The 12,941-nt window shown below is 41.0% G+C and overlaps 1 protein-coding gene across 13 annotated transcripts in view; it reads right to left on the bottom strand.

Moving 5' to 3' along the window:
• The window catches only part of RAPGEF4 (Rap guanine nucleotide exchange factor 4), a 283,628-nt gene that overhangs the window by 108,847 nt on the left and 161,840 nt on the right, over nt 1-12,941 (bottom strand). For all 13 annotated transcript variants that reach the window (XM_036084822.2, XM_036084824.2, XM_078071000.1 and 10 more), the window contains 2 exons: nt 10,009-10,081; nt 5,589-5,608 (listed from right to left, as the gene is read on the bottom strand). In XM_036084822.2, coding sequence (XP_035940715.1) covers nt 5,589-5,608; nt 10,009-10,081 — 93 coding nt within the window. The remainder of the gene's footprint in view (nt 1-5,588; nt 5,609-10,008; nt 10,082-12,941) is intronic.

The following is a 12,941-nucleotide window of genomic DNA, read 5'->3' as shown; positions in this document are numbered from 1 at the left end:
TCAATTGAGGTAACGTGCTTGTAGCCCAAAGTTACTGGTGATGAACATAATTGCCTGCAGCACAGGATAAAATATTTCTGGAGACAGCAATCTACTCTCCCATGACTTTGAAATCAGCACTCTCGTACATTACCATTAACATGACATTGTGTTCCTTGCCCCTGCTGCCAGTGGAACTAACTCTCAGCAGCAGGGCCCGTATGGAGCTGCCTCACCTCAAGGCCACGTCATTTTTTCAAGTGAGAGCAGGGGAGAAGCTGTTGGCTAGAGAGACTGGGGAATCTCGTTTCTTCTATTACCACTATTTTTAACAATTAAACAATCCCATGTTCTCTGTGATATCTTGCTCAAGTCAAATTCTGACTACACAGAAGCCTGAGAGGACATATATATGCCAAGCCGGGTAAAATGTGGAAAAACTCATGCAACCCTGGAAAACCATCAGCACTGCAACAACAGTACAAATTCTACTCCATTAAAAAAATCTAAAAACAGTAGAGAAACCAAAAGGAGAGCACCGAGATAATCAGCAAGTGTAATTCATAATTTTATGAAAGTAATTCTAAAATACTAACGAACCACCACCCCAACACACCCCAATATGTGCCATTTCACCCAGCAAACTCACGGTAAGCAGATCTTGGGAACATTGCCGAGAACATTCAGAGGCAACAACCACATGGCTTAACTGACACCCGAGGGATCAGGTTTTTAGACTGTTACCCACATTTACCATTCACGATTTAGATTAAGGGCAACTATACCTCCTCTTAAAAATTCAATCAATATACCATTGCAGGAGCTAGAGAGAGAGAGAGAGAGAGATGGCACCGTCAGCTTTTATAACAGAGCAGGGGAACAGACGGAATAAAAAGCAGGAAGAGATTCAGCAAGGGCATTCTGCCCCATAAAATACATAACTCACAAACACAAAAACAAACATTTCTTCAGAGACCGAGCCGATGCTGTCCTTGGCACCTTCGACATTAAGTCGCTGGTGTTCTCCAGGAGGTGGGGCAAAGTGTTGGCTCACTGAGCTACGTGCTCCCATAGGCCTGCTAAAGAAACCAGTGTTGACCCTCTACCCAACAGGAGGGACGGAGCCAGCCACACTGCCAAACCTAATCTTCACCCGGGCGATAAGCAGTGTGTCCTGTAAAATCAAAATGAGCCGCTTAGGATTTTCTGTCCTTCACATTGGGTTGATTTGCCCTCGCCTGCTGAGGTTCGCGCCTTCGGCCGGCTTCGTACGAGCTGTTGCATTGCGGTGACAGGGCTAGCTAGCCATCCTTACCCTACGACACACGGGATCGGCTGCCAGGGCTAAGCCTGTGAACTCTGGCCAACACGTCTTGATAAGCTCTGGACGTGTATCAGTCATGTTTTAAAAGCAGGATTTTAAGAACTGTTTCACAGAAACTGTTGGTTTGAATTCAGCAGGTGTTCTAAAGCTGGAGTTAAAAGGTTTTATGGGGTTTTTGTGGGTTTATCTAAGTATTTTTATATTTTAAGTTTGTTTGAGGACACACAATTTCCGTTTCCTTCCTCTGGCCCAGAATCATAGCCAATGTATAATAGTAAAATAAGATGTTGTTATTTAATAGGTGGGAAATATTTTAATTTGTTTTCTTTAATCTTGAAAAAGAGCAGCAATAAATGTTATTATATTTCCTAAAAATGCCTAACATTCCTAACCTTTTGACCCTGATAGTTATTTTCTTCTTTTTCTATTGTCCTTTCCTTAATGAGAATTTTCAAGCTGTGTAAATTATTTCCTCCCCATTTGCCATTTAAAATCTGTGTCTTTATAATAATTTCTAAAAATTAGTCTTTATATAAATGACCCATGATTTTTAAAAGTTTGACAAACTGCTGATTTAAGTCATCTTCTTAAAATAAGACCTACCAAATCGTTTTATAAGATTCCCAAGCTTGCTCTTACTAATTGGTAGCATCCAGTTCTTCCAGTGCTTAGGAAACCTTTGAGCTCTGAATTGATTGTAAGTTTTTATTTAAATTCCAGTTAGTTAACATGCAGTGTAATATTAGTTTCAGGTGTACAATATAGTGATTCAATACTTCCCTACAATACCCGGTGCTCATCACAGCAAGTGCACTCCTTAGTCCCCATAGTCTCTTTGACCCACCCCCCACCCACTGCCTCTCTGGTAACCATTAGTTTTTCTCTCTGAGTCTGTTTTTTTGCTTTCTCTCTCTCTCTCTCTTTTCCCCTTTATTTCTTTTGTTTCTTAAATTCCACGTATGAGTGAAATCGTATGTTTTTTGTCTTTCTCTGGCTTAATCTCACTTAGCATTATACTCTAGCTCCATCCATGTTGCAACTGGCAAGATTTCAGTCCCTTTTATGGCTGAGTAATATTCCAGTGTGTGTGTGTGTGTGTGTGTGTGTGTACACACACCACATCTTCTTTATGCATTTATCAGTCCATGAACACTTGGGCTGTTTCCATAACTGAATGAATTATTGCATTAATTAGTGTTTTATATTGGGAAAGTACTCTTCCACACTTAGTAGGGACCTAATCACACTGTCAATACTATAACTGCCTTAAAAAAAATGATCCTTTTGGAAACTAGATGTTTATAAATAAGGAAATGGGATTATTTTGTAATATCTTCCTAAGCCTATTTTCTGGCCCTTCTACATTGAGGAAGAAAAGGATAGACTTCTAAAACTACATAACTTCAGTAGCAATCGTCTGTCAAAAGGATGGAGCACAACAGGAACAAAATCTATATAAGTAGTAGAAAATTATAGACAAGCTCATTCCTCCAAAGGGCAACTGTAACATTCAACTATGAAGCTTTCTTGTTAATTGTGATTTTTAGCTTCTGTGTTAAACATGGTCATCCAATAGGGCATATACAGAAGATGGAAAAAATATAACTTGAAAAGATCAAAGAGAATAATTTATTTGTATAACCAACAGCCCCAAACAATCATAACCCTATCAAAACTTGCTTTATTGGTGCAATAGTCATTTTTCTAATATCTTACCAATTAGTTTATAGGTTCCAGTCTCCTGTGTCATATCAAGTTAAATGATGTCTCTATCAATTACAGTAAGTAGTAAACAAAATAATGTAGCAAGTTAACTGCCAGCCCATTTGTTTCTATGAAAGTGCAATTTATGAAAAGAAAGTTCTTTTTTTGCAAGGTGAGGCTGCATCTGGAAATAAAAGAGAGCTGGCAAGGCAGCTAAAAACACCACTTACTGATGCCTGCATATTTGGTTAAAAGTTAAACATGGTGATTAACGAAATCAAGAGTAGGAGCTGGAGAGGAGAATATATTCTCTCCATAAAGAAGCTGTTTGGACACTGAAACAATAGTCTAAGTGCTTTTATTTCAGTCCACAGGCATATTATTGCTATTTAGAAACATAAAGGGAATATAAGATTGCCCAGCGTGTAGTTAAAGAAGGTAAAGGATAAAAGAAATCATCATAACACAACTTGTCTCTTCTAAAGGAAAAATTCCAATTAACACCCATTTTAAGGCTCTTAGGCTTCTTTTTATCTTTCTAGAGCTTCAACTCTATTCACGAATGTCTTTCATCTCATTTGCTTTACTTTGACTGATGGCATTGGAGAACTTTCTTAATAGCACATGCTGACATTATATCCACTCTATTTGCTGATAGAGAAAAAGGGTGCTTTTCTGTTTGCTAGAGAATCTGACACAGAATGAATGACCCAAACAAACAGAAATGAACATACACGATGAATAATATAGGGGAGACAGCCTGCCCCCCCAAATCTTACAGGGCAACATGCTGATAACAACTCAACATATCTAACTTTCTGTAAACTTCAGATTCCTATTTTGTCACAAAGTGATCCACAGGATGACAGCTGGTAGGTCTCTGCTTATGTTGTCCCTCTGCAGGGAGGTCCAACCTAAAGGTCACAAGGGACCTAAGAGAGACAGAGCTTTCTTTTGAAGCTTAGAACATTTTAGACCTCCTAGGGCTTGGCCATTCTGTGTGTGCCCTCCACATCACTGATGGTTCCTTGATGAGGAAGCACCAGGCTCTTTTATCCTCTTGACTTGGCTAGTGATCTGTGTATTATTTGTTTTGGAGTGCTTTGGGACATCCGTATCCAAAATCGTGGCGGGATGAATCTGTTACTGTAGACTCTAAAGCTTTGGCTTTCCATGAACCTGATTATCTAGAGCTTTGCTCAACACACAAAGATATTTTTTTAATGGCAACAGATCAATGGAAAGGTTCACTGAAGAAAGGTATTTTGATGAGAACCATAAATGGCAAAAGGATAGTTACTTCATAAAAGGGTAGGACATTTTTCAGAGGAGGAAAGATCTCAAGAAAATGATACAAGTCTTGACAAAATAATAATTACAGTAATAATCTTAACATTTACTGAGCTCTGTTGGACTAGTCTCTACGGTTTCCACAGATTATTCCATTCAATATTCATAATGGCCTCTTAAGGTGGTCACGACTAACACCCACATTTAAAGATGAGGCAAGGATGTTTCGAGAAGCCAAGTAGCTTGTGAAGGCCCACAGCCAAGAACTGAAATCCTCTGCCAAGCCAAGCCAAGTGAAATTTTGATGTGACATTCAAAGTGACATTGCTGGGTCTGGAACCCAAATTTGTGGTGGTGTAACAACGGGCCAGAATCCCAACCAGCCTTTGAAGCCAACGTTATAAAAAGAAGACCCAAAGAAAGCTAGAGTTAGATCTCTGGAAAGGGATACAGAAATAATCTGAATTGAATGAAGACGGTATCTCTGTCCACAGACATAGGACCAAAAGCAGGGAAAGGAAAGGAGAATATTCTGTAATGATTCTGTGAATGTTGCCACTTGGGTACAGCAATTGAGGAACATAATGAAAGGGGGTGCATCTGAGAGTCACCAAGCACTGCTTCAAATTAATCACTATATACTCTTCCACCATTAACCCTTCCAGGTTGTTGAATAGATTGAGATTCTGGTTAATATGTAATTCATATTCTTATTATTTGCAAGCAAAGCAATGCCACTACACCACTACCATCCTTGGAACCTGCACTTGGCACTGGTTCTTGGTGAAAAGTTTGTCCTAAACCTACTCTCTTACCTGACTGTGCTAAACAATTAGAGCAATTACTTATTTTCAGCTTCCAAAGAGAAACATTGACTTTCATGAACCTTGGATACAATTATAAAATCAACTGACCCCGTATTTCATATTTTGTACTCCACTAAGGAAAAACAACCAATATTTTGTATGTTATTAAAGCTATGATTTGCTCACTTGCCTGTATACATCGTGGGAAAAAGAAAAACCCTTAGCAATTGTACTGTTTGCCCTTAGAATAACCTTTCTGCAGACTAGTTAATATCAAGGACATGTGATGACCATGTCAGAGCAATCAACCTTCTCCCCCTCATATTTCAAAGGGACAGACCAAGATGCCAGAATAAGATTAGAAAAATATTTATTGCTCTGTTGAATGTGGATGAAGAGCTCTCTTTGCTGGTAGGGTTACCATGATTATTTTTTTTTTACCTTATGACAGTTTTTAGAGGCTAGGCAGAGAGAGTGCTACTCACGTTCTCCTTGTCAGGAATCCCTAGAAGAAGAAAAATAGAGAGAGAGCATGAATTGTAAGATGAATCTGTAAAATGGAACTGAAATCCTTTGCTGAATCAAACAAAGTAAAATTCTGGTGTTTCTGATTTGTGTCTCCATCAAAACTTACATAATGCTGCTTAGAAAAATAGCAGCACCCACCAAAATCTGTAACATAAATAAATCAATGAATCAGGAGCAGGGCTGTGTGCCAGATAACAAAATCTCATGCTTATTTTGCTTTTCTACCATATGCTTTACTTTGCCAAAGGTAAAAATCCATCTCTGATTCATTTACACCATGCGAACAACTAATTCCTCTCTGCTGGGCATAGAACACTCAGAATTAGGGACAGACAAGTCAAATCTTAAGTTACACATACTGTATTTTTTACATTTCAGACCACCTCACCATGCTCCAGGGCTGTGAACCTAGCTTCAAGTCCCACGTAAGAACCACCAGAACACAACTTCCATTTGGGGCAAAGCAAATTCCTGCTGCCTCCGAAGTCAGGTCTGAGCCTGGCCGTGTCTGTTTCCAGGGGTGTCCCAGTTTTCTGTGAAAAAGTTCATCGTTCATCCATTTATGCATTTGTTCATTCATTTACAAACATTTCGTGAGCTATAGGCAGGCCCTGGTCCTCTGTATTTCCTTTGGGGTTGTTGACTGTGACGGACATGATCAGGGTGGCCAGACAGGAAGGCCCATAGCCCCAGCAGAGTTTAATGCCTCCAGTACAGTGGACCCCAGTGGCCTTCTATTGAGAGATTGAGAGATACAAACAGGTGGTTTGTATGTGCGGCTCACCCCTAGAGCAGTTTGAGGTGGTTTGCAACATAAAAATACAGTACTTCCAAATTCTGAGTAAACAGCACATTCTGTGTTTAATAAGGGGGTACACAGGATGTCTACTATTGGCTTTAAAAGAATTGAGTGCCCATTTTAATAGGCAGCAGCGTAATACACAGAAAGGGTATGAATGGAAGAGACTATCCGGAAACATTTCCTAATTAAACTCTGCCCCCCACACTGGGATAGTAGCAGTACATAAAAGCCTAGGCAGGAAGCAGGGTGACAGAATATTAATGGGCATGTTTGCCATCACTTCCCAAATCTGTCAGGAGTAAGGGTGGCCTAATATCAGCACTCTGAAACTTTGAATCCCAGCTATCCATTCATTATTCCATCCATTTGTTCAACGACCATTTGAAAAGACTGGAGTTGATTGTATGAGGAGATACAGGGTGTAACAGAAGCTTCCTTTCTAGGAGTTTCGATAAGATAAATAAATGGCAGCGCAAATCACCATATCTGAGTGGCTGGAGATTAGGGTGTCCGTAGAGAAATAACACTGAAAAGATGATTTGGGGCCACACAGGAACTTGAAAGTTGGGCTAAGGCATTAGCAATCTTGGAAATTCACCTTCCATGGCAGGCAATAGGCAATCATTAAGATGTTTTGAGCAACAGAGTGATATGACCAGGATAAAGGGCGGGGGGAAGGGTCTGTTCAAAATGAAAAGACCCTTAAAACATAAAAGTCAGATGCAAGAGCATGATCCTTGAGGTCCAGTTTGAGCAAAGAGCTATAAAGACATTCAGTGGGGAAAATCTGAGTATGGACTTAGTAGATGATATGATTAAGGAAATTCATACCAGTTTTGTTTTGTTTTGTTTTTAAGATTTTATTTATTTATCAGAGAGAGAGAGACAGAGGCAGGCAGAGGGAGAAGCAGGCTCCTTGCTGAGCAAGGAGCCCGATGTGGGACTCAATCCCAGGACCCTGGGATCATGACCTGAGCCGAAGGCAGACGCTTAACCGACTGAGCCACTCAGGCATCCCAAGTCATACCAGTTTATTAGGTGCATGGAAAAGTCTTTATTTTCAAAACTATCTGCCGAAGTATTTGAGGTGAAATGTGTGTATGTGAGTAGAAGAAGGAAATAAGGCAAATATTAAAATTAAAATATTAAAGTGCATATTGCTATTAATAAACAAATCATATTTAAGTATTAAAATACTAATGGTAATTAAAGTGATGAAGACATGGATGTTAACTATGTCATTCTGTATGTTTGAAATTGTTCACAATACAAAGTAAATTTAAAAAGTTCTGTGTAAGTCGGGTGTAAGTCAGGTGTAGGGTGGACCAAGGGTGAGATCCTAAAGGTTCAGAGCCAGCTGAGTCATTCTTGCCCTTAGGTCAAGAGTGATGAGGTCCTTGGCCAAGTGGCTGCAGAGGGAACAGAAAGGAAAAAACATGAACTCTGCAAAGGAAGGAACAAAGAACCGGATGGGTGATTAACCTCAGTGCATGGAGGTGACAGAAGGGAGGACTCTAAATGGTTAAGGTTTATGGATGCCTGGGTGGCTCAGTCAGTTAAGTGTCTGCCTCCGGCTCAGGTGATGATCTTGGGGTCCTGGGATAGAGCCCCGCATCAGGGTCCCTGCTCAGCGGGGAGCCTGCTTCTCCCTCTCTCCTGCCGCTCCCCCTGCTTGTGCTCTCTCCCTCCCTCTCTCCCTCTCCCTCCCCCTCTCTCTCTCTGACAGATAAATAAATAAAATGTTTAAAAAATAATAAAATGGTTGAGGTTTAGAGGCTGGTATGGGAGAAGAACAGGGCAGATAGGAATGGAAATGTGGCTTTCAGGGTTTTGTGGGAATCAGGATGTGTTCTGTTGCTGACACTATGAGTTTAAGAGACCAGCAGAACATCCAGGTGGAAAGAGAACCAGCAGTCCTCTGAAAAGCTAAGCCATCATGGGAAGAATCAAACAGAGGTATTGGTTCAGGAAGTTCGTATCCACTGTAAGAAACGATGGTCATGGGGAAAGTATAAAGAACAAAGGAGAAAAGCAGCCAAGACTGGACTCTTGGGTAATACCTAAGCTTCTGGCTGAGAGGAAGAGGTACCTGTGGAAGAGACCAAATGAACGTGGCCAGAGAGATACCAGAAAACCAGGATAATGCAGTGGAGCCTGGGAACTCAGGGAAAATGGAGTCTGAACATGGAAAGTCTTACTCAAAGTCAGAGAGCTGGGGAACAGTAATGATGGAGGCTGGCGTTGGTTGGTCACTGGAGACGGTTTGAGTCAAGAGGTATGGGGCAGAAGCCAGACTTGGAGGGGTTAAGAGTGACCAGGGCTGAGGAAATGATAGCTAACACCACGGGGGTGCTTACTCTATGCCTGGCACCCTCTAAACACTTGACCTTCATTTAATCTTCACAACAATCTTCATTTTAATCTTCACATTTAATCTTCACAACAATCTTGTGAGGAAACCGAGGCAGAGAGAGATTAAGTGCTTTGCCTGAGGTCATACAGATAGGAGACAGCACAGCTGGGATTTCAACTCAAGGACTCTTCATGAGCCGGTAATTCCTACATCAGTCAGGAAAGAAAAATCAAGAACACAGGAGGGCAGGAAAGGAAGACCTGTCTTCCCCACCCCATCCCTCCAACCCAAGGACAGAAGAGAAACAGAGAAACAGGGCTGAGGCTACACAGAAACTATGACGCGGAGGGCAGGGAATGGGAGGAAGCTCACTTAAGATCTTGCAGGGAGGAGGATCACCTCGGAGTGGAGAGGCTGGTAGTGAGTGGCAACTGAAGGAGCTACAGAGAGGATGTGAAGGGTCACTCTTGCTTAGAAGACCCTGGCATGGAGGCACTGCCTGGTTAGTTCATCACGCTGTCTAGCTGCTCCAAAAACCTCAGCACTGGGCACCCTGCCCCCCATGTACGTCCGAGAGCCGAATAAGGGGACTCAGCAACAAGCAACTCCCAGAGCCAGTCATGAGCAATAAGAAGATGCTCCTGACACCTGTGAACGGACAGACAGACTCAGGACGCAGGATTTCTTTGACTCTAGTGGGCACCCACGAGAAAAGAGTATCACAGAGGAAAACTTCCTGTCTTTTACGAACACAGCGAGACTGGTCATATAAAAGGCCTGGAATTAGATGAGGCCATGATTTGTGAAGAATAAATAATGACTCATGCTGCTTCCCTCCTTGACCAATAGAATCAAAATAGCAAGAGGTGGGGCTCTCAGGTGTCTGGATGTGACTGAAACAAATACAATTCATAAATCCCATTTTTAAAAGAGCATAGAAACACTAGATTTCACCATAAAATGAAGAGATTTTGAGAGAGCATTTTAAGTATGAAGTTCCAACTGATACCAGAGCATCCCTCCCTATATCAGCTAGGACCACAAAATAATACTGTTAACAATTTTTAAAAATAATTCAAGTGTGGGCTGGCAGGTCTGTTTATCCATGAAAGAGTCTGGAGATTTACTCTGTCAAGCTGGTGTAGGACATATTTTTTGTCACACGAAAACACATACTGCATGACAAATTTTTAGATACAAAATGTTCACATTTTTCACTTACTGTCATTGTTAGAGCCCGTTTCCATAACACCATAAGGAGGAGCCAGAAGTCCTGCCATGTACTGTCGATATTTCTGAAAGACAAGATTGTAAACTCAATGCACAGAGATTTACTCACTTGGAGCACTCGTTTATTTACACACTAAAAAGCAGAAACGTTGGGTGTCAGGAAGCATCTGACTCTAGTATTTACAAAGCCATGAAATTTGCTGTCTGGGATCTGTGCTCTGAAATAAAGATGCTGTGTTAGAAGGGGTCTTCGTGGATAAGACTGGAAGGGCCCCTTGCCCCTGCCCAGGGAGGGGATAATACGCCAGGCCAGTTCATTTAGGTACTTGTGACTGATGAACCCAACTGCGTGGGCTTTCCCCCTCCCTCTACCTCTTGCCCTGCTTTTCACTCTGGCAAACACATGCTCAGGTTTTTGTGGAAGGCAGAGACACTTGGTTTTTATAGATGCAGATACAAATAATTGTGCTGCCTTCTTAATAGGTGAATGGCACTGAATCAGCTTTCTTTCAAAGGAAAAAGAAATGCTTCTCTGAAAAATGTCTGTTTGAAAGAAGCTGATTCGCTTCCATTTAACTACTTCCTTTTACACTTACACCTGCCCGTTACGTGACCTCTAAAGAACTTTTGGTCTGTTGTCAAATAGAATGGTTTGACTTCATTTAGAACTATTTGGATTCCTCTGAAATGTATCCCCCTGATTTTTGGTCCAGGTCTGCCTTAAAACCTGGGGCTCAGCAATATCTATTAGCCCCCAAAGTCTGTGCTGTTTTGAAGGGATAAGGCTTGGTGAGTATAAAGCCATCTAGAGCATCCACCGAGAGAGGGGCGATGTTTACAAAGAATGCAAAATGGGTATTAGACATCCTGTCTTCTCAGGTAATAAATACAGCCTCCTCCCCTCTTAGAACGAAAGCCAGGCAATTTTATTTATTGCACGGTGTCATGTATATTTATGGTTTATAATTATGATGACACATAAATGTTAAATGGCGTCAAAAGAATCAACACTTTATAATGTGCTTGTGGGTTACACAGACGTCAGCAGAAAAGCCTTCATCTGTAGCAATGGGCAGCTGGAGACATGCAGTGTTTGAGCAAACATCTGGCCCATTTGGTAGATTTGAATGGTGTTTGTAATGTAACATTGACGGTTTCTCAAAAGAGCCTTCTTCTAGTCAAGATGTGACTAGCTTTTTTTTTTTTCTAATCCTTTTTTTCTTCTCATTTTGAGGCAACTATACTAACACCTGCATGCAAACATTAAAAATCATGATTTTCTCTGCCTCTGAGTTAACTAATCACTCAAACATACCCACAGGACTAATCTATCACCCTGAATTCCTGACATTTCCTTTGACAGTGTCCCAGTTCTGATTCTCTTCTTTCTTATGACACCATCTACTCATCTTCCTCACGAGAGAGCACTGATTAAGCACATTACTGGGCATGCTGTTATGCTGGACTCTAAACAAAACAGGCTCACAGAAAGCAGATGGGGACTCGGATGTGTTCTGAGAAGGTTTTGTGACCCCCTACAGCCTTTTGAGTTATTCTTCTTACTGTTAGCAACTCCTTACCAGGCTCTTAAACGAAATAACCTATGTTAAATTAAAGGAGCAATTTTGCTTTGCTTGGAAATGTTTCAGATGGGGCGGATGTTCTTTGTCTCAGGCACCCCAATGCCAGTTCCCATGAGCTCCACAGAAGCACCTTCCTGACTCTAAAGGAATGGGCCTTCGCCTTCCTTTAGCCCCATAGCACTGGGTTTGTTGCTCATTCATGGAGTGCAGCATCAGGGCTGTGCTCTGGGAACAGAAAATAGAGCAGCCCTTGGGCAAGCAGGAGGCGGGCCAGGTTTTAGGGCATGTGTGTACTGAACACCTACTATGTGCAGGCAGCGTCCTAGGCACTGGGCTCATTGCAGAGAACAAGCAGACAGGCCTTATGCACTTGTGAAGTGTCTCTGCCCCAGAGAGCACCAAGCCTTGCACATGAGATGAACTTAATATTTATCTGTTGAATTTTAGAATTTTTATGGAGAATGTCAAACATGTATAAAAACAGAATAACACATACCTAACATCCAGCCTCAAAAATTATGAACTCATGACCAATGTTGTTCCCTCTACACTCCTTTCCACCTGCTCTTTCCGGAATTATTTTGAAGCAAATCCCAGATATCATATTATTTGATCCATAAATATTTCAGTAGTGATCTCTAAAAGACAAGGACTCTTTTTTTTCCCCAAACAAAACCACAATACCACTATCACAACTAAGAAACGTAACATTTCCATAATTTCCATTCGATGTTCAAATTTGTTTCATAAATGTCATTGCTGAATTTAATTAAATACTTTAATTTTATAAAGTACTTTATTTAATAGGACAACATTGGTTTCAGCAGAATAACTTTGGGTATAGGAGAGATTGCAAAAACAGGGTTGAAATTTTAACACCTATAAATAGGGGTGGTGCCTGGGTAGCTCAGTTGGTTAAGCATCAGACCCTTGATTTCAGCTTAGGTCATGATCTCGGGGTTGTGGGATTGAGCCCTGTGTTGGGCTCTGCGCTCAGCAGGGAGTCTGCTTGAGATTCTCTCTCTCCCTCTGCCCCTCCCCCACCACGTGCACACATGCACACATCTCTCTCTCTCTCTGGCTCTCTAGAATAAATGAATGAATGAATGAATGAATGAAGAAATAAATAAATCTTTCAAAAAATTTTAACACCTATAAATAAAAAGTCAACCTTTTAAAATCGATGGGACATTTTTTAGAAAACATTCACTAAAACAGGAAAATTGATTTCTTATGTAGCACCATACAGAGAACCCTATATTAGTTAGGATAAAAACAACTAATTGAAATAAAACCTATATCAGAAAATTGGGATTCCTAAATAACTTGCATACTGCTTGAT

This window comes from Halichoerus grypus, chromosome 4 (assembly GCF_964656455.1).
Source record: "Halichoerus grypus chromosome 4, mHalGry1.hap1.1, whole genome shotgun sequence".
NCBI lineage: Eukaryota > Metazoa > Chordata > Mammalia > Carnivora > Phocidae > Halichoerus > Halichoerus grypus.
Note: the sequence above shows the minus strand (reverse complement) of the source record. Positions and strands in the feature narration are given on the sequence as shown.